The 19,546-nt window shown below is 29.3% G+C and overlaps 2 protein-coding genes and 1 pseudogene across 2 annotated transcripts; 2 read left to right on the forward strand and 1 right to left on the reverse strand.

Annotated features, from left to right (window-relative positions):
* The first annotated feature begins 1,366 nt into the window (after window positions 1-1,366).
* On the forward strand, window positions 1,367-5,126 carry LOC108476860 (AT-hook motif nuclear-localized protein 6-like). Its single transcript, XM_053023430.1, has 6 exons — window positions 1,367-1,574; window positions 1,802-2,209; window positions 3,791-3,858; window positions 3,971-4,102; window positions 4,298-4,459; window positions 4,555-5,126. The coding sequence occupies exons 2-6, from the start codon at window positions 1,858-1,860 to the stop codon at window positions 4,846-4,848; spliced, it is 1,008 nt and encodes a 335-aa protein (XP_052879390.1). The 5' UTR covers window positions 1,367-1,574; window positions 1,802-1,857; the 3' UTR covers window positions 4,849-5,126.
* Window positions 5,075-6,656, reverse strand: LOC108476861 (probable rRNA-processing protein EBP2 homolog; annotated as a pseudogene).
* A 9,721-nt stretch (window positions 6,657-16,377) lies between these two features.
* Window positions 16,378-19,226, forward strand: LOC108477086 (uncharacterized). Its single transcript, XM_017779529.2, has one exon. It carries the CDS (start codon window positions 16,646-16,648, stop codon window positions 19,007-19,009), a length of 2,364 nt encoding a protein of 787 aa, XP_017635018.1. The 5' UTR covers window positions 16,378-16,645; the 3' UTR covers window positions 19,010-19,226.
* The last annotated feature ends 320 nt before the right edge of the window (window positions 19,227-19,546 follow it).

The raw sequence follows: 19,546 nt of genomic DNA on the forward strand, positions 1-19,546 counted from the left end.
TTTTTAATAGAAAAAATTAATTTATTCTTCAATTTAATATATAATTTACTCTTTAATTTAATATATAAATACTAATTTATTCATTTTAAATAAAATATAACCAAACTTTTTACAATCTCCTTCATATTACTTTTACCATTTTCAATCTCACATAAACCACGCTTCTAGTGCTGCAAAATTTATAACAGTGGCATTAACAGTAAATTCCTGAAAATAAGAGGGTATTTAGTTTAATTAACTTTAGTTAACTTTGGTTTAACTAAACAAACAAAAGAAGATTGTTAGTAGTTGGAAAATGCCATGGATGGCTCTTACAGTTCATAATATACTATAAAAATACTATTTAATATAAATGATTAGATTAATATATATATAAAAAAAAAGAGAGATTATTTTAGTTAACTTTTATGTGAGCCAGTGAAAAATATGTGAAAATTTATTCTAAGAAGAAATTGGTAATCTTTTAAATTTAATTATATAAAAGTCTATAAATGTCATTAGAATTATTAATTTTAACTAAAATTTCGAATTACCCTTATTTTTAGAATTATATATTTCAAATTTTTAGTAAACTAAATAATAAATTACATTGAGTTGATCGCAGATAAATTATCAAGAAAGTTATATTCTTTCAAAATTGCTATAATCTTTAAAGGGTGATCCTCAAACATGCGCAAAGCTTCGTCACTCGATAGAGTCATTTTTGTCAAAGCATCAACTATCCAATTAGTTTCTCTAAGAACATACTTCAAGGCTCATTTCTCTTCAAAGGCTAGGATTTATTGGATTCGTCTAATTATCTTTCTCTCACAAATAAAAATAACATTTACAAGATTATCTGATTGAATAATAACCTCATCATATCTTTATTTTATAAGGAGAAATAAATCATCCAATATACTGCACATCTCAGCAACCTCGACTGTATATTTCAATTTTTTAAAATATTGTATTTTATATTGAATTAATTTTATTTTAATTCATCTAAGTAATATTATTTTAATTTATGCCCACAAATTCTACTATTAAACTCCATCAAAGAAAATCACCTTTTAGTAAAATATTTTATTAAATTTCCAAGACGGACGTGAACCGTTTTATTAACCAAAATTCATACTTTGAATTTTGTAATTAAAATAATAAAAATTATTTAATTAACTATAAGAATAATTTTTTAGAAAAAATCACAAATAAGAATAAAATACTGACATTTATCTTTAGATAATATTAAAAAAATAAAATATCCATATAAATTTAACTTTATTTTAAAATAAAATTCCCTAGAACAATCCTTAAAATATTATTAATTATTAATTAATTTCACAATATTAAATGATTTATTACTATATTTTCTCTTTTTTTCTAATTATTTTTACTTTATTCGTTTGTCTTCCTTTTCTCCTGCAAAACCCTAAATTCTTTGTTTGCTGAACAAATTCTTACCTCATGCCAAAAAAATTGCATTTTTCTTCTCTGTAATTATTGCTATTTTTTTATTTTTTTAAAATCATTATCAAGCTTTGTGTCTTCTCAAAAATGAAGATTTAAGCCACGAAATTTTCATTGTAGAAAAAGTAAATCCAAATTTAATGCTCATAAAACTGAGTTCCTTTTGATCTTCGAATTTTTTATCAAAGTTATTATCTTATTTTTTTTCAAACTCTTTTTTCTTCTTCTATTTTTATGCTTTTTTTACTCTGTAACTGAGCTCAAGTTGTGTTATTTTCTGATAAATTTTCTGTTTTTTTTTTCGATTTAATCGCTCTAAATTTTTACAAATAGCTTCAATCTTCAATCGTAGGTTGCAGGGTTTTAGGGTTTTAGCCAGTTGCGATTTGTTTTTTTTTTTTCACATATATGGAGGACAAAGAGGGACCTACGCTCGGTGTCACAGTGAAAGGAGATGAAGGTCTAGATGGCTTCCACGTGGCCTCATATGTGGGGCCTACAGTTCCGAGCATCGTTGCACCTCCGCCTAGCATGGTAGTGCCGCCGGGACATGGCACCGGTTCAGAGATGATGAAGAAGAAAAGAGGAAGACCGAGAAAGTACGCACCGGATGGATCTTTGGCCATAACATTGTCGCCGATGCCGATATCGGCGTCGATTCCGATGAACGGAGACTTTCCTGGTTGGAATCAGGGAAGAGCCCAACCAGTTGACACGTTCATCAAAAAGTCGCTTAACTATGAGCTCGAGACCAACCCAGGTATTCTGAAATTTTATTTTATAGCAATAAATTGTTTCTGTCCTTTTTTGTTCAAAATCTTGGGGTCTCAGAAAATGAAAATCTGGGCTAAAATGTTAAAAGAGTTTCAACAATTGAACTTTCAACTTACTATGTTATTAATAGGTAGCGAGCAAAACAAAAGCTATAGGTAAATTTTATGAAGCGTTTAAGAGAGGTATATAGCTCATTGATTTGAGAATTAGGAGTTATGATGAACTGGGCTTTCTTGAGTAAAAGTATGGATTGTATTTTATGGGTTAGATTCTGTTAAAATTTCATCCATATTTATGGTTAAAATTGGGTCCCTATTTGTTAAAATGAGGTACACTTAACAGACATTGTGTAATTATCACCACGATGTTGATTTTTAACAGTACTAATTTGCCTATTATTTTGTGTAAGGAGGACAAACTACAATCTGAATTCTAATACAGAAGCTTCCATAACATTTTACCCCTTTTTTGTCTTTTAGGGCTTAGTCTGGACCGAGGTTTTCTACCGCTTTTTGTTCACTAGATCTATGGCTTTGTTGGCCTTTGTCTATCCGGGACTTTTTGCTTGTAACCTTAAAAAAAAAAATCGTGAGGGGGACCAGTTTATCAGATTCTGGTCCATATCTGGAGGAATTAATGGTAGATACTGAGTCAGACAAGCTGATTTACTAGGAGAATCTCTCTTGTCTCCAGAGTGCTATACTTGCCTTTAGACAGTGTAAAAATTGGCAGCAAAGTACCAGAATGTTGTTACTCAAGGTGCCAGTGCCACCTTTGCTTTTGTGCTTTAGTTGGTAAGGTAGAATAACTCAAGGTGCTTTAGTTCAGAATTAGTTCGACTTGAATTTACAAGCATTCCATCTTAAACATGAACCTCAATATGAAAACCGAATTATCTTTCCTAAGTTTTCATAAACACTCTATTGCTCGAGACGTGTAGCACAAGAGAAGCACTCATCTGAGTGAAGTAAAGATCATATGTTTATGTTGTGTTGTACGTAATATGTTTTAAGATACGTAGAGAGTTTGATGATATCCATTTTTGTGCTATTAGAGGTAAAGCTAATTACAAAGATGAAAATAAAGGAAATGCAAGGGAAATTCGATTTTTTCATGTTTATTGCCTTACAAGAGAGCATTACAAGAGAGCATGCCTAGGTGTACAAGTCTTGCGTTTTATTGATTGCTCCTCACCCAGAAACATCTAAGGTGCTTTTGTTGTCTAGTGAAACACGTACAGTAGGTACAATTACCGTCTTAAATCCATTATGGAGCACCATAGTCAATGTATATATTTAGTTCGTGGGGTATGATTAAGCTTAACAGCACAATAGGGGTTGTGCAATACTTTTGGTGTGCTTTAGTGAGTAGCACGGAACTCGGATGTCAACGATATGGGGTTTGTTTCTTGTCCCCTCATTGGACTTATGCATCGACTGGTGCATCAAGTTCTACTATGACTCTGCTTGGTTATTTGATCTTCTTAGTTCAGATGCAATCAACATGCTTATAAAAGATTTGCTGATTCATTTTTGTTTTACTAATTTGAGTACTTGTTTATATATAGGTGACAGAATCGCATATTTTGTCGGGACAAATTTCACACCTCATGTGATCACTGTGAATGCTGGTGAGGTATGCCCTCTTTGTCGATGAATCATAGGGGTGATCAGTACAAGTGACTTTTTCTATAACTTTCAGCTATAATGTTTTTGTGTGTCTCTCACTTTCATTATGATTTCTGTAGGACGTTTCAATGAAGGTGATGTTTTTTTCTCAGCAAGGAGCTCATGCTATCTGCGTCCTCTCGGCAAATGGAACTATTTCAAATGTTACCCTTCGTCAGCCTACTTCATCCGGTGGTACTCTGACGTACGAGGTGTGTCCCTTCGTCCTCTAATACGAGTTTGAGTGCGTAAGAATGCATGAAATATTAGTTACTAGTTTCCTAGTGTTATTAGGCCTATTCAACCAATTTAGAAAACTGGTTCCGATTTACTTCAAGTGTAAGCTTTTTGCTTTGTTCTTGTCTTTCCCGTTTAGTAAAATCTAGCTTCCCTATTATTTCGTCCAGGGACATTTCGAGATCCTTTCATTGTCTGGTTCATATATGCCTACTAACAATGGCGGAACGAAGAGTAGGTCGGGTGGGATGAGTATTTCTTTGGCAGGTCCAGATGGTCGTGTTCTAGGAGGGGGACTTGCTGGTCTGTTGGTAGCTGCCGGTCCTGTGCAGGTGAAACCATATTGTATGAAAGATATTAAGTAGTAAAAAACACTAACATATATACAAGGATCATTGTCACGATCTGAAACCTTATGAATTAACAGGTTGTTGTCGGCAGTTTCCTACCGAGTCACAAGCAGGAGCAGAAGCACAAGAAACAGAGAATTGAACCCACGGTGACTATCGTCAGTCCTACGGCTACAGATTCCATGCCTGCAGACATTAATGTGTCCTATGGTGGAATCAAGCCAATTCTCACCTATTCATTCCATGGAGACAATTCAGGTTCTTTAAACCCTATCCAGAGCTATAGAAATTCTAGTATTGACAATAACTCGCCTTCAGCTGAAAACGAATCAAACAGCCGTAGTCTATCACAGTGTCAAGTTTCGAGCTGATAGACCATGCACAATGGTCTATCTATACGGACATGAAATCCTTGTCCGAAACAAATATAAGCCCTTTAAAGCTAGGTATTAACATCATGAAGTTTTTAACCCCTAATTGTACTGTCTTGTTAGGTTTAGGTAGGATTCCTAATCGTTAGGAACCGTACTTGGCTTTCTTCACTCCGTATGGTGTATTTTCTAGTGTTGTATCACTCATTGATAGAAAATTTATGAATGATTGAAGACTGGTGTACCATTTCTTTCATTAAGTACCTTTGTATACACAATGATTTTAAGTTCTAAATGCATATTTGACTAATCACCATTACACAAACAATGTATTAAAAAGATAAGGATTAAACAACAATTTAGACTTTAAACAAAAATGCTTAAAACAATCTATCACCTTTTCCTTTTCTTGTTACCTGCAATAGCCTTTAAGATCATTTGTTGTTTCAGCAGTGTTTTGCTTCTTAAAACCTATTCTACCTCTGAACCCGAACTTGGAATTCCAGAACTCCCTGTTGTATTTTCTTATTATTGCCCTTTTCACTGCTTTGCTTTGCCTTACCTCCAGATCAATCCCCCGGAGACACCTCTGGTCTTTTCTTGCTTGACCTCTCGAATGATTTACTGTCTTTGAAACCTAAGTCCGGTAAACCCTTTTTTCCGTCTCAAAAGCTATTCTGCTGCCTTTGTTTCCTCCACTTCTTAACGGCTTCAATCTCTTGTTTCTTTTGCTTAGCTCTTTCTTTCAACTTCTCAGCTTGAACTTCCTTAGCAATTCTCTTGGCTTCCTTGCTTTTCCCTCTTTTCGGCCTCTTTGATCCGACTCTGACTCTTCTGCGCTTAAAGCTTGCCCTTCACTTTCTCCATGTAGGAATATTCGCGTAATAGTTTGGTGGCACGTAATAGTTTGGTGGCCGAAGGAATTGCAACCCCATTGACTGGAACTTCTCGAATGCCAGCCTCGCCCCTTCCAATGCTTGAGTGTAAAACATGAGCTGTCTTGCTGAATCATCGTTCACATCCACCTTTTTCTCTTGATCGGTATCAAGGGGAAGTTCGTGCATCCAGTCGACGTTTTCTGGCCAGCTGATATATTTGAGCTTATTGATGAGGCCTTCCCTATTGTATACAGCGTTCTTTGACTACTCCGTTAACTTCATATCTGATTTAGGCCCAGATTCAGACTCTTCCCCATTAAAATCCTCCATTACATCATCATCATCATCATCATCATCATCATCATCATCATCATCATCCACTGTATTCTCGGCTTGTAAGCTTGATTCTTTACTTTGAAACCCCATTTGCCTAAAAAAACATCCACTGTATTCTCGGCTTGTAAGCTTGATTCTTTACTTTGAAACCCCATTTGCCTAAAAAAACCTACTATAAAAAATGGAAATCAAAAGGCATTAACTCGTAAGTATACAAATAGATTTGTTTTTTTTTTTTTTAAACACCGTTTTTACTCCCACATAAAGCAATCAAAATCCATATGAGCGACAAAGCAAATAAAATACCCAAAACTAGGTTTCAAATAGCGTTGTCGCAGTCGCTATTTCGCGGCAGCGGCTGAAAAGCCTCAATAACGGCCTTCAAGCTTGAAGATGAAGCAGAATATAATAGAAATCAGCGAAGCTAAAGTCAAAGTTTAAAAATTTTACCTTATTTAACTTCCTGGTACGCCTTGCGCGGCCGAGATAGAGCGGTGGGAAGAGGCTAGCCTGGCGGCAAGGATGGTCAGAAAATTTTTGAAGGATTTTCTTTATGAAAACTTTTCTTTTCTTTATAGCATTTATAAAAACTTTTTATTTGAATAAAATTAAGAATTTTACCAAAAGATAAATTACTATGATTTAGATATAATTATTATTTAAATATTTTTATATAAATAGTTATTATATACTGATTTATAATTTTATATCAAAATTCGAATGATGTTTTTATTTAATATTTATAGGAATAATAATATTTGGTTCAAATGAAATTTTTAAACTCTAAAATAATCAGGAGATGAAAAATATTTTATAGGGATATAGTAAAATATTTAAAAATTAAATTTAGATCTTATATTTAAAACTCAAATTTTATCACCAATAATCAAAAATAAAATAAAACTAAACAAAGCCTACTACATAGAGAATGAGACCCAAAGCGTCACTTTGATGTTAATTTTATTTGGGTTAGATTATTATTGGAATCTAAATTTAATAATTATTTTTACATTAATGTCTGTACTAAATGAATGTTCATAATTTCAATGTAGAAATAATTGTTAAATTCAAGATCTAACTTAAACTAGGAAAAAGTTCAGGCCCAAAAATTATTTAACCCTTGTATTTTCTATACTTTTAATTAAAATTAATAAAAAATATATTTATTAACAAACATGAAAATATATTTATGGTAATTAGTTATTTATATATTATTCATTACCAATTCACTTTCATTACTAATGAAAATTCTATTACACGCTTATACTTTAATCATAATCATATTATTATTTTAGTCTTTCGTAATTTTGAGATTTAATCTCTATATTTTATTTTGACATAATTTAATTCATCTTCTATAATATTAATTATTCTGGTTGACAAGAAATTCTTTTATAAGCACTCATTTCAACATATATAAACAAAAAATCACATCTATAAGATGAGTTTTAAAAAAAATTAAAAAAATTTGTGCCAATACTTTAAGGAAAAATAGTTAAAGCTAAAATTATTATAAAATTAAATAATTAAATTATATCGACCGATTCTTAAATATAGGCATAATAGAGGAGAAAAGCTGGAATTTAGCCTTTAATCCATTAATATATTGTTTTATCGTTATATAAAAATAATAATAAATGAAATATATTAAAATATATGTAGTTGGTAGTTTGTTTTGTTTTTGTTTTTATTTGGTCAATTCTCGTACATGGACTAGGAAAAAGATTGTCTTCTTCAAACATTTTTCTATAGGATTTTAAATCACAAGTCAGACCAACTTAATTAAATAATTATTTAAAATAGTATATTTAATAACATATTTACCTTATTATTATTATTATTATTATTATTATTATTATTATTATTTGTGTAGGTAGAGTAGATACTAATTTGACAGGTAAATTATGTATGAACTCATTCTTAAATAGACCATTAGTTCATATTTTTATAGTTTTAAGGAATAAATCAAAATTTTATATTTTTGGGTTAAACTATAATTTTATAAATTTTAGAAGGTGTAAAGCATAATCTTCCCATTTTAGGGAGCCAACCCTGCCCAGTGAAGTTAGAAATTTTATTCTTTTGAGAGGTGGAAAATAAGTTATATATTTTTATGAGAATTAAAATTCAATTTTACTCTTGTATTGATTTATATATTTATGATTTTCAAAATGACTAAACCAAAATTGTAGCATTTTGGGAGGGGTAAATTATAATTTTATTATATATTAATTTAATTTTTTAATTTTTGAGGATCTAAAGTAGCAATATCCCATTTTAAGGGAGGCCCTACCAGCCCCCTGCCTTTACCCTCAGACCATCATGTGAAATGAGACAATCATAGATTGTCCTTGAATTGTGAGAAGTTTTAGCAATAGCAATACAAGTATATTCATACGCAAGAACGTAGATAAGGGAGCAGACAATGGCTTTGTTCTCAAAAATGGTAAATATATCTTTTAGTTCCTTAAAACTTTATGAAAATATAAATTAATGGTAAAATTGTACTTTAACCCTAAAAAATTATAATTCATCTTTGATCTCTCCTAAAACAATATTATGATTTTCCCTATTCATACAATTCTGATTCATCAAAACCAGGACTATCATTCACATGTCAAATATAAAGTAGAAATTTAGAACTAAAATTATACCAATTTTATTTGTTTTATTTAAGTTTATATATCAAAATAACCCTTAAGAAAATGCAAAAAAAAATCAATTAAACCTCTGTATTAGATTTGCACTCAATTAAGGCTCTCTCATTAATTAAAATTATTAATTAAACTCCTCCGTTAATGATTCTATCATTGACCGTTAAAATAAATTGATGGACCAACTAGATGGTGACACGTGGCAATTTTGAATTAATCTAATATTTTTTATAAAAATTATTAAAATCATAAAAATATAAAAGATCAAAAAGATTTATAAATTAAAATTATTAAAATTATTAAAATTAATATAAAATTTTAAAATTATAAAAAATATAAAACTTATAAATATTATAAAACTATATAATATATAATAAATTCTAATAAATTACAAAAAAATTATAAAATTAATAAGAACTTGTTTAAAATTAAAAAAAACATATTAGAATTCTTAAAATTTATAAATAATTATAAAAATATTAAAATTGATATTAACTTATAAAAGATATAAAAAAATCATAAAAGAAAACTTAAATTGATGGTCAACCTAAAATCGGTAAGAGTATCGATCCGAGGAAAGCCATTAGACAGGTTGACTTGGGAACCAATATTTCATTATTCAACTATTAGCATATGTCAAAATGAAATATTCTGATCAAGATTTTTAAAATCGGACAGGTGATTGAACTAGCCAGGCCACTGATTTGCTAGTTTGATTGATCTGTCCAGTTCAATTAAATAAAATATTAAAAATATATATATTAAGAAATAAAAATTGATTCAATCGTCAAATTCTCAAGTTGATCAGTCTAATGATTTTCTCTAGATCTATACCTAATGTGTCACGAAACTAATTAAAAATTAGACTAAGATAAATGCATCTATTAATTAATAGTATAGCTACAGTGAGTAAATATATCGTTCCCATAAGGACTACAAGTACTAGTAATTATCGTCTTTTTATTATTTAATCGAACAATTCTAGTGATTGATTAAAAACTAAAATTAACTAAATTAATTAACTACCAAACATAGTAAAGAACAAATCAGTAAAATAATTGAGTAACAACCAATAAGCGAAACAATACCCAATAATCTTTACTTAACACATTGATCTATAGAAATTCTTAAATTATGCTAATAACTCTTTCAAACATAAGAGCAACTGAGTCTAGGTTAATTAATTAAAAATTATTTTTAATTAAAATATTATTGCATTAATTCATGCTATGAGTTCTCCTATTAAATTTGACTTTAATCTGGTAGATTTATGTTGTCCTATTTTTAGGATTGCATGCAATTCCACCAAATTACGCGATATTTACTATTAAATAGAGTCTATTCAATCATTGATTTAAACACGTTAAATAATGATTAATAATATAAAATATCAAATTAAAAATTAAGCACACATAACTGAGAATAAGAAACTAAGTATTTATTGCGTAAAATAAAAATCAAATGACAATATCCATTATATGATTCATCTCCCTAAGTATTTTAGAAAATTAGTTCATGCTTGAAAATAAAAATGTCCAATATACAGTATAACCACAATAAACAAAGAAACTCGTGATAAATTTCTAAGAAATCAACTAGGAATCTTCAATCTTGACAACAAATTGCTTCACAATCGGCTTCAATGGTGTTTTTTGAGTTGTTTTATTGAATATTATCTGACGGCTCACTCATATTTTATTATTTTTGACATATATACATCTTAGAATGTCTGAAAAACTTAAAATCGTGATTTTTTACTGTTCGGTGCGTAATTCCATAAAATCGACACAGCCGTGTGGAATGGTCTTAGCCTGTGTGGCTCCTGTAGTTTGCTCCGACACTTAAGTTTTCGCTCATTTTTTGCTCATTTTGCTCAAAAGTGCTCTATTAAGCATTAACAATGAATCTAAAGAATTAGAAGTATAAAATTCACAATTAACATCGAATAATCACCCAAAAACACATTAAGATCGAGGTTAAAACATGTTACTTTTAGCACTTATTGATACCATTGCCGATTTCGGTGTAACCGGTCCAACCGACTGATTTGGTCTCATCCAAGTTTTTATGATTTTTTATAATTTTTATAAGTTTATATCAAATTTAACACTTTCAAATTTTTTATATTTTTATAATTTTTATAGAACTTTAATATGTATTTATAAAATTTTAAATATGTACTATTAATTTTATAATTTTATAAAATATTAAAATTTATTAGAAATTATATATTTTTGATAATGTTTATTATTTTTATAAGTTCATATTTTTGTATTTTTAATATTTTTTATGAAAAATATTAGATTAAACTAGAATATATCATGTGTCATCATTTGGTTAGTCTATCAAATTATTTTAATAGTCAGCATGATCAATTATAAAAATCGTTAATAGAAGAAATTAATCAATTATTTTAATTAACGACAGGAAATTAATTTTTTACATTTTCTTAAAACTTTTTTAACCTATCATACTTTTATTTATTAGTTGTAATAGAAATTATACTTTTTGTTTTCTTCTAGAAATAACATTTTAATTTCAAATTTAAATAACGTAAAGATTAAGCCAGTCCAAAAAGTACTGTTTAATATTTCATATATAACCAAAAAAAAATCAGATTCAGTGGTTGGATTTCTCCTACAAAAGATAAATACATAATAATATATAATAATAATAAAAGTTGAAAATTAAAAACATGTGTTGTTTTATATATTTATATATATATATACCTAAAACTAATTATTATTGCAGCCCCAATAATGAAAAAACAATGATGGAAAAAGTACTTTTTAGTTTACCCTCTTCACTTTACGCAACGCAAAAGACAAAACACTTGCAATATTATATTTTATATATAAACTCAATACAATATCAAAAGATATTTATAAAAAATAATTCAAATTATTTTAATAGACATTCAACTATTAATTAATTTCTTTTTTATTATTTAACTATATAATTGTTTTTTTATCATCTAATTATCTTAGATTTTTGGTGTTTCTATTCTATGTTAGCTAGCTAGTGACAAAAAAAATATAATTATGTGATCATTTAGTAACTTTTCATAATTTATTTTTTAAAAAATTATTTATAATTGGATAACTACTCGTATAATTTATCTTAATTTTAAATAATAAAATAAATCAAACTGAATTGAAAATAAAATATAAACCCAAACCCGATCCAAATTATTTGCTGTAATTCTGCTTCGTGACCTTGTTTATTTTTCTTGGCATGTGTCTTTACTCACAAAAATGATAATGAATTAATTTCATGCAAACTAGTTAATTGAATATTCCTAATCTTTATCAAAATTCTGTTGTTAATTAACTTTGTATTATTCAATATAATTATCTTTTATGATTATTTTCCTAGCCGTTATCACCATTACTCATTGATTACTTCATGTTCTTGTACTTCTTTTTAGTTGTAGTATTCCTTTCAAAGTAATCCTTTTTTCTTTTTCTTTTTCTTTTTAAATTTTATGATTTGAGGTTTCAGTCACACTCTATATAAATGTATGAGTTTTCTTTTAGATTTTTTTTATATTTTAGGTTTATTGTAATTAGTTTAATTAATTGTAATGAATTAATTATTTAGTTATGTAATTATAATGATTGATTATAACAAATTTACGATTTTAGATTTAAGAATCATGGTTTGTGGAATTGGACTAGACCAGTCGGTCATATTAAGAATCAACTGGTATATCAATATGGACAAAAAAATTAATCGAATTTTGAGCGAAACGTTCGGAACCAAAACAAAAAATTGATTGAACTTGAATTGAACTAGTTGAATTAGTTATATATATTAACATTTTTAATATAAATTTTATTATTTTTTAATAATTTATTTTATTAAAATTAAACCACCAATTAAATTGAATCGAACAAAGAAAACGATAATCTAACCGATTCGAATTTTTAATATTAGAGTCTTTAATATGATGAGAAGGCAAATGTTCAAAATATAATGGGTCCATTGTGTCCAAAGTGACTTAAAGTTTTATTTGATAAGAGAACATATCGTAAATTTTGAATTTGTTAATTTTTAGAAAATTTTGAATTATATAATTTACTTTATATATATATATATATATATTAAAAAAAAAAAGGCATAAAAGTCATTGATTTGAGAGGATGTGGTGCCATTTGCTTCTTTAAGGTGAAAATGAGCCATCACCCTCTCACATATCCAACCAAATATACTACTTTTTCCTTTGACTTTTTTTTCTCATCCACATAGACCTACCATAGCTCTTTGATTTGTCTTTTTATGGTACAATTTAAAATTTAATCCTTAATATTTATCTTTTTTACTGTCATTTTGACATTTTTTTTTATTTTTTTACTCTGGTCCTTGATTTTCAAGTTTTAGTTGAATTATATTTTAGACGAAAAATTGATTAGATTATTAAAATATTAACTACACTAATATGACAACTTACACAATGCTTCATTGCTAGTATTAAATATTACATGGATTAAAAATGCCATATTTTAGTTTTTTTTTCTATATTAACAATAAATTAGTTTTTTTATTTGCACGAAGTGTATAATCTAGAGTATAAAATACAATGATTATATAAAACAATGAGAAATTATTCGATAGATTAGTGTGTAGTGATTAATTTCACAAGTGGAATAAAAATAATTAAGTACCCTTAATTAATTTTTAAAAAATAAATAAATGATAATATTTTAATTTGTAGATTTTAAAAATATATATATATATATATTTAATCCCATCAAATAATAATCCTGAATAACTTTATAAAAGCAAATGAGTTTTATTTTTATATATTAGGTAAATAAAATGAACAAAATATTCTAACCACTAATTAAAAAATAAAGAAGAAGCCTATTGTGCTTGTGAAGTTAGAAGCGTCAAAGGAGGTGGCTTCGTAAAGTGGAGGACATTTTCCACTGAGTGTTTTAATATGAAATCATTGATTCACGACCCTCCCCAATAGTCTTACAAGTGAATTTTACCATCAACCTATAATCATGAATTTATTTTTCAAACTCTATTTTTTGTCATTTTGAATTTATTTAAAAAAAATATTTTGGTCATCAGTTTATAAATTTAAGTTAAAATTATTTATTAAGATAAAAAATTTGATTAGATTATTAAAAATTACTTGTATTAACGTAGTAGCTTGTACGACAATCTATGTGATAATCGGGATGAGAATGAAATATTAATAAAAATTATGGATAGTTAATATAATTTTAAAATATTACGGGTAAAAGGGTAAAAGTATTAGGAAAGTCATTGTATTTTAGGAGTAGATTGCATTTCGACCCTTTTACTAAAAAAATAGGCAAACTAACCATTATACATTTTTGAAATGTGCAAATTAGCCCCTCCGTTAAATTTTATCTGTTAATGGTTAATTATTAGTTTGGTCCCTAATACTATAGCTAAAAGATTATTTTGATTTTTAAAATTTTTTCTTAACAATAATTCTAAAAATTAAATGAATCTTAAAAATTGATATAAATTATTAAAAATATTAAAAATTATATTAAAACAAAATTAAACCTAAATCTATTAAACCCAAAACTTACATTCGAAGAAGCTCTGTTTTGGTGAATCATGGTGTTTTTATTATTTTATTTTATTATTTGGAAAAATTGAGTTCTCTTTCCATAAAATTCTCAATTTGATGAGAACTAGATAATATAATGAGACAATAATCTTACCTATTAAAGACGCTCCCCAGTGCAATTCTAAAAGCACCAATTTTAATAAATTAATAATTTAATTACTATTAAAATACAATCAAACTAAATAAACAAAATCTTTCGATTTTACATCTCTTTGGTGACGAAGAAGACAATGAGCTTCTTTCGCTTCTTCTTTACCTTTGGAGACATGTTGGTGACTTTAGAGTTTTATTTTAAATTAAAATTTCACTTTATCTTTTATTTCTTCCCATAAATTAAAAACATTAAATTTTAAAATTTCAAAACCCATAAACTCATTGTTGAAGTCCTAGAAATTTATTTTGAAAATTCAAAACCCAAAAATTGTTAAACCTAATAACTTAAAGATTAAAGCTTATTGAAATTAAACAATAAGATCTACAAATGCGAAAACTAGTAATCGAAATTTTATAACACTGATAAGTTCAAGAGATGTAAAATAAATATTCACTAAAGTAGACAAAATAAACATTAAATAAATTTTATGTACCTTTTAATTGTAAGCATTAGTGATAAAGATGAAATTGAACATTAACAAAAGTGTGAGAAATTTGAAAGTGAGTAATCAAAACTTTTATTTTTTTTCTTTTGGCTTCAATCAAGTATTTATTTATTTATTTACGGTTTTAATCAAGCATGTGAAATCTTTTTTATTTTTACGGGTTCGTAGAATAGGAAAGAAAGTCTTGTAAAACAATTATGGTTTTGGGTTCCGACCTAAAAGTTAGATAATAAAAAATTTGTAATTTTTAAAATCTTTTACATATATTTTAAAATTTTTATTTAAAAAATTTAATTTTAATATTTTAATATATTTTAATCTTTTTAACAAATTATATTTATTTTAATTTAAAAATCAAAATGATATTTTAGCTATAGTTTAAGGACCAAATTAGTAATTAACTATTTAAATTAACGTTTCACGTCATCATTTAACAAATAAAATTTAACGGAGGGCTAATTTGCATGTTTCAAAATGTATAAAGACTAATTTATTTAGTTTTTTAGTAAATAGGCCGAAATACAATCTATCCTTAAATACAAGGACCTCCCTGCTACTTCTACCTAGGTAAAAGTTAATGGATGGGAATAAAAGTATTAATAGAGATTTTGGATGAAAATGAAATATTAATAATAAAAGGTTAACAGTAATAAATGTAAATTTAAAAGTAGTGGATGAGAATGAAATATTTTGTGAATAGTTAATACAACTTTTAAAGACCATAGATAAAAAGTATATTATTTTATTTCAAAATTGACAAAAATAACGTAGCAAATATAAACAATTTTAGAACAATAATAAAATACTTAAAAACAATGTTTTTCTTTTAAATAAAAGATTAGAAATACATTTTTGATAAAAATTAAAACATCTTTAATAGGAACTTTTAATTAAAGTTTTCTATAATATATATTATTAAGTATAAAATCCTCCTTTCATTTGTGGTTGAATTTTGAGTTAAAAAGCGGAATTAAATTATAAACGTGAGTAAAATTCTTTGAATACTATTAGAATTGTAATTCAGTCGAATTGAATTTTACTTGAAATTTAGGATTTGATATTTGATTTGAGCTCAATTCGATGCATAATCGAGTCATTTAAGTTCGTTCATAACTGAACTTTTTATTTATATAATAAAGGTAAAAATGTAATTTCAAAAATAAAATTATATTAAAAAAGTTTATTTATGTTCAAGAATTCTTCAATTAAATATTATAATGCTTGAATTTAATTTAATCATAGCTAAATTATTTAAATTTGACTCAATATTTAATCAATTTAAATTCGATTTTTAAAAGTTAAACCCAAATAATTTATGAATATCTATATCTCATTTATAGTCTTAAACACTACTTTTAAATACATCTTAATTAAAAATTATCAAATTCTTTGCGATTTAATCCAATATGGGTTCATTTTAAAGTAATGAATGAATAGTTTGACATTACAACTATAATCATAAGCATAGAAAACACCCCCCCTTTTTTTTTTCTTTCTGCATTTATACCCCTTCCTAGTGTTTCTTTATTCTTCAATCTCTCTCCCGCTCCTATTTTCAATCAAAACCATTTTCAAAGCTCTGTGTGTGTGTGTGTGTGTGTGTGTGTGTGTGTGTGTGTAATTCAGTTATCACTATGGCTTTAAAAGTGACCCAGTAAACCATAGCAGTTTCCCTTCACAAACCCCATCATCACTTTGTATAGCTCAAAAACAAATATGGCTTCCACCATCTCTATGCCACCAACTGACCCTTCTTCTTCATCTACAGAAGACCCAGCAGCTAAAGCCGTCAACAAACGGTACGAAGGGCTCATCACGGTTCGAACCAAGGCTACTAAAGGCAAAGGAGCTTGGTATTGGGCACATCTCGAACCGATCCTTGTTCGGAACCCAGAGAGTAGTCTACCGAAAGCGGTGAAACTCAAGTGTTCCTTATGCGACGCCGTTTTCTCGGCCTCGAACCCGTCCAGGACCGCCGCCGAGCACTTGAAACGCGGCACTTGCCCCAATTTCAGCTCTGTTTTAAGACCAAATCCTTCGTTATCCCCTTTGCCTATATCTTCATTAGCTTCACCTTCGGTTTCGTATCATCATAATCATCGTAAACGAAGTCCTTCAGCTGCTGTTTCTCTTTTACGAAACCAAGTAAGTAACAATAATAGTCATGATACCAATAATAATAGCAATAGTAACTCGTTGGCTATAGTTGAGTCTACTCGTTTACTGAGTTACACGAGTCATACTAATAACAACAACAACAATGTTGGGTTGACTCAACATCATTTGGTTTTATCTGGTGGAAAAGAAGATTTAGGCGCTTTAGCAATGTTGGAAGATAGTGTTAAGAAGCTTAAGAGTCCTAAAATTTCCCCTGGTCCAGCTTTAAGTAAGGGTCAAATAGATTCTGCGTTTGATTTATTAGCTGACTGGTTCTATGAGTCTTGTGGGTCGGTTTCGTTTTCTAGCCTTGAACACCCAAAGTTTAGAGCTTTCCTTAACCAAGTTGGGATGCCGGCTATTTCAAGAAGGGACCTTTCCGGTGCTCGGCTCGATAATAAGTTTTACGAGGCCAAGGACGAATCCGAGGCTCGAATTAGGGATGCAATGTTCTTTCAAGTTGCTTCTGATGGATGGAAGAGGAAAAGTTGTTGTTGCAGTAGTTATACAAGTAGTAGTAGTGGTGGTAGTAACTTTGGATGCGTGGAGGAGAATTTTGTTAAATTTAGTGTTAATCTTCCGAATGGGAGTAGCTTGTACCAGAAGGCAGTCTTCACCGGTGGACCGGTGAGTACCAAGCAAGCTGAGGAGGTTTTGTGGGAGACGGTAATGGGGATACCGGGAAATGGTGTTCAGAAATGTGTAGGAATTGTTTCAGATCATAAGGTGAAGGCATTGAAGAATTTGGAGATTCAGAATAATTGGATGGTTAATCTTTCTTGTCAGCTTCAAGGTTTCATTAGTTTGATAAAGGATTTTAGCAAAGAGCTTCTTCTTTTCAGGACTGTCACTGAGAATTCCTTAAAGCTAGCGAATTTTGTAAATAATAATTTGCAAGCTAGGAACAGCTTTCGAAAGTATAAGATGCAGGAGCTTGATTGTGCTGGGTTGATACGAGTTCCTTTCAACGAATGCCATTGCAGCAGTAACATTGCACATGTTTTTGCAATGTTGGAGGACATATTGAACTGTTCACAAGTGCTTCAGATGGTTGTATTGGACGATTCTTACAAGGGGATCTGTATTGAGGATCCAGTTGCGAGGGAAGTTGCCAGTATTGTTCAAAATGAAGGGTTTTGGAATGATTTAGGGGCCGTTTATGCACTGGTGAAGTTGATCAGAGGTATGGCTCATGAGATTGAGGTGGAGAGGCCGTTAATCGGGCAATGCCTCCCTCTTTGGGAGGAGTTGAGGGTCAAAGTGAAGGAATGGTGCGCCAAGTTCAACATTGCCGAAGCGCCTGTTGAGAAAATCGTTGAAAAGAGATTTAGAAAGAACTACCACCCCGCATGGTCAGCTGCATTTATTCTCGATCCGCTTTACTTGATACGGGATACCAGCGGAAAATACCTTCCACCATTCAAGTGTTTGACTCACGAGCAAGAAAAAGATGTTGATAAACTCATAACTCGTTTGGTTACCAAGGAAGAAGCACATGTTGCACTGATGGAGCTCATGAAATGGAGATCAGAAGGGTTAGAACCACTTTATGCTCAAGCCGTTCAAGTTAAACAACGGGACTCTGTGACCGGAAAACTGAAGATCGCTAACCCCCAAAGCAGTAGGCTGGTATGGGAAACTTGTCTTAGCGAATACAAATCATTAGGAAAGGTTGCAGTGAGGCTTATCTTCTTACATGCAACATCATGCGGGTTTAAACGTAACTGGTCTTTGATGAAGTGGATTTGTGTACACAGACACTCACGGATAGGCCTCGAAAGGGCTCAAAAAATGATATTCATTGCAGCTCATTCGAAGCTCGGCAGGAGGGATTTCTCCAACGAGGAAGAAAAAGACGCGGATCTATTTATGATCGGCAGTGAGGATGACATCCTCAATGGAGTCTTTACAGATGCACCATAAGTGTAATGCTTTTTTTCTTTTAACTCTTTGTAGAATTGTAAACTTTAGGATTTGATCGAATTCTTTCTTCAATTGTCTTTTATTTTTGTCCATCTTCACTTCTGTTCCAATTTAAAAATCAGGAAAAAACATATAGATAGTGATGTAGTAGCTAGAGAATGTTTGTTAGAAATTTCAATGATTGCATGATTTGAATGAAAATAACCACTTTATTGTCCTACTGTGATTTCATTTTCTTTTGTCCATAGTGACTGAATGAATACAGTATCATCTTCTTCGATATATTTATAAAAAATTTGATTTTGTAAGAGAAGAATGGGGATTATCTGCAGAACAATGGCTGAAGTTATACAATGGTAGCCTATGTATTTGCATGTCAAATACATCAATGTAAATTTTTTTATCAATTATTATGTAAGGGAATTGTACTAGAATCTGTTGCATAAACCTGGCACATGTATGCCTTTTTTCCTATCATCATATTTTAAATGCTTGAAGGACAGTTACTATATCTATAGTTTCATGTGAAGAAGTCTT

Source organism: Gossypium arboreum, chromosome 12 (assembly GCF_025698485.1).
Source record: "Gossypium arboreum isolate Shixiya-1 chromosome 12, ASM2569848v2, whole genome shotgun sequence".
Classification (NCBI taxonomy): domain Eukaryota; kingdom Viridiplantae; phylum Streptophyta; class Magnoliopsida; order Malvales; family Malvaceae; genus Gossypium; species Gossypium arboreum.

Bases quoted from the DNA above. Each gene is read 5' to 3' on its own strand.
- LOC108476860 (XM_053023430.1), top strand. From the start codon at position 1,858: ATGGAGGACAAAGAGGGACCTACGCTCGGTGTCACAGTGAAAGGAGAT. The intron at 2,210-3,790 runs GTATTCTGAAAT...GTTTATATATAG, and splicing joins TGAGCTCGAGACCAACCCAG to GTGACAGAATCGCATATTTT. The intron at 4,103-4,297 runs GTGTGTCCCTTC...TATTTCGTCCAG, and splicing joins GTGGTACTCTGACGTACGAG to GGACATTTCGAGATCCTTTC.
- LOC108477086 (XM_017779529.2), top strand. From the start codon at position 16,646: ATGGCTTCCACCATCTCTATGCCACCAACTGACCCTTCTTCTTCATCT.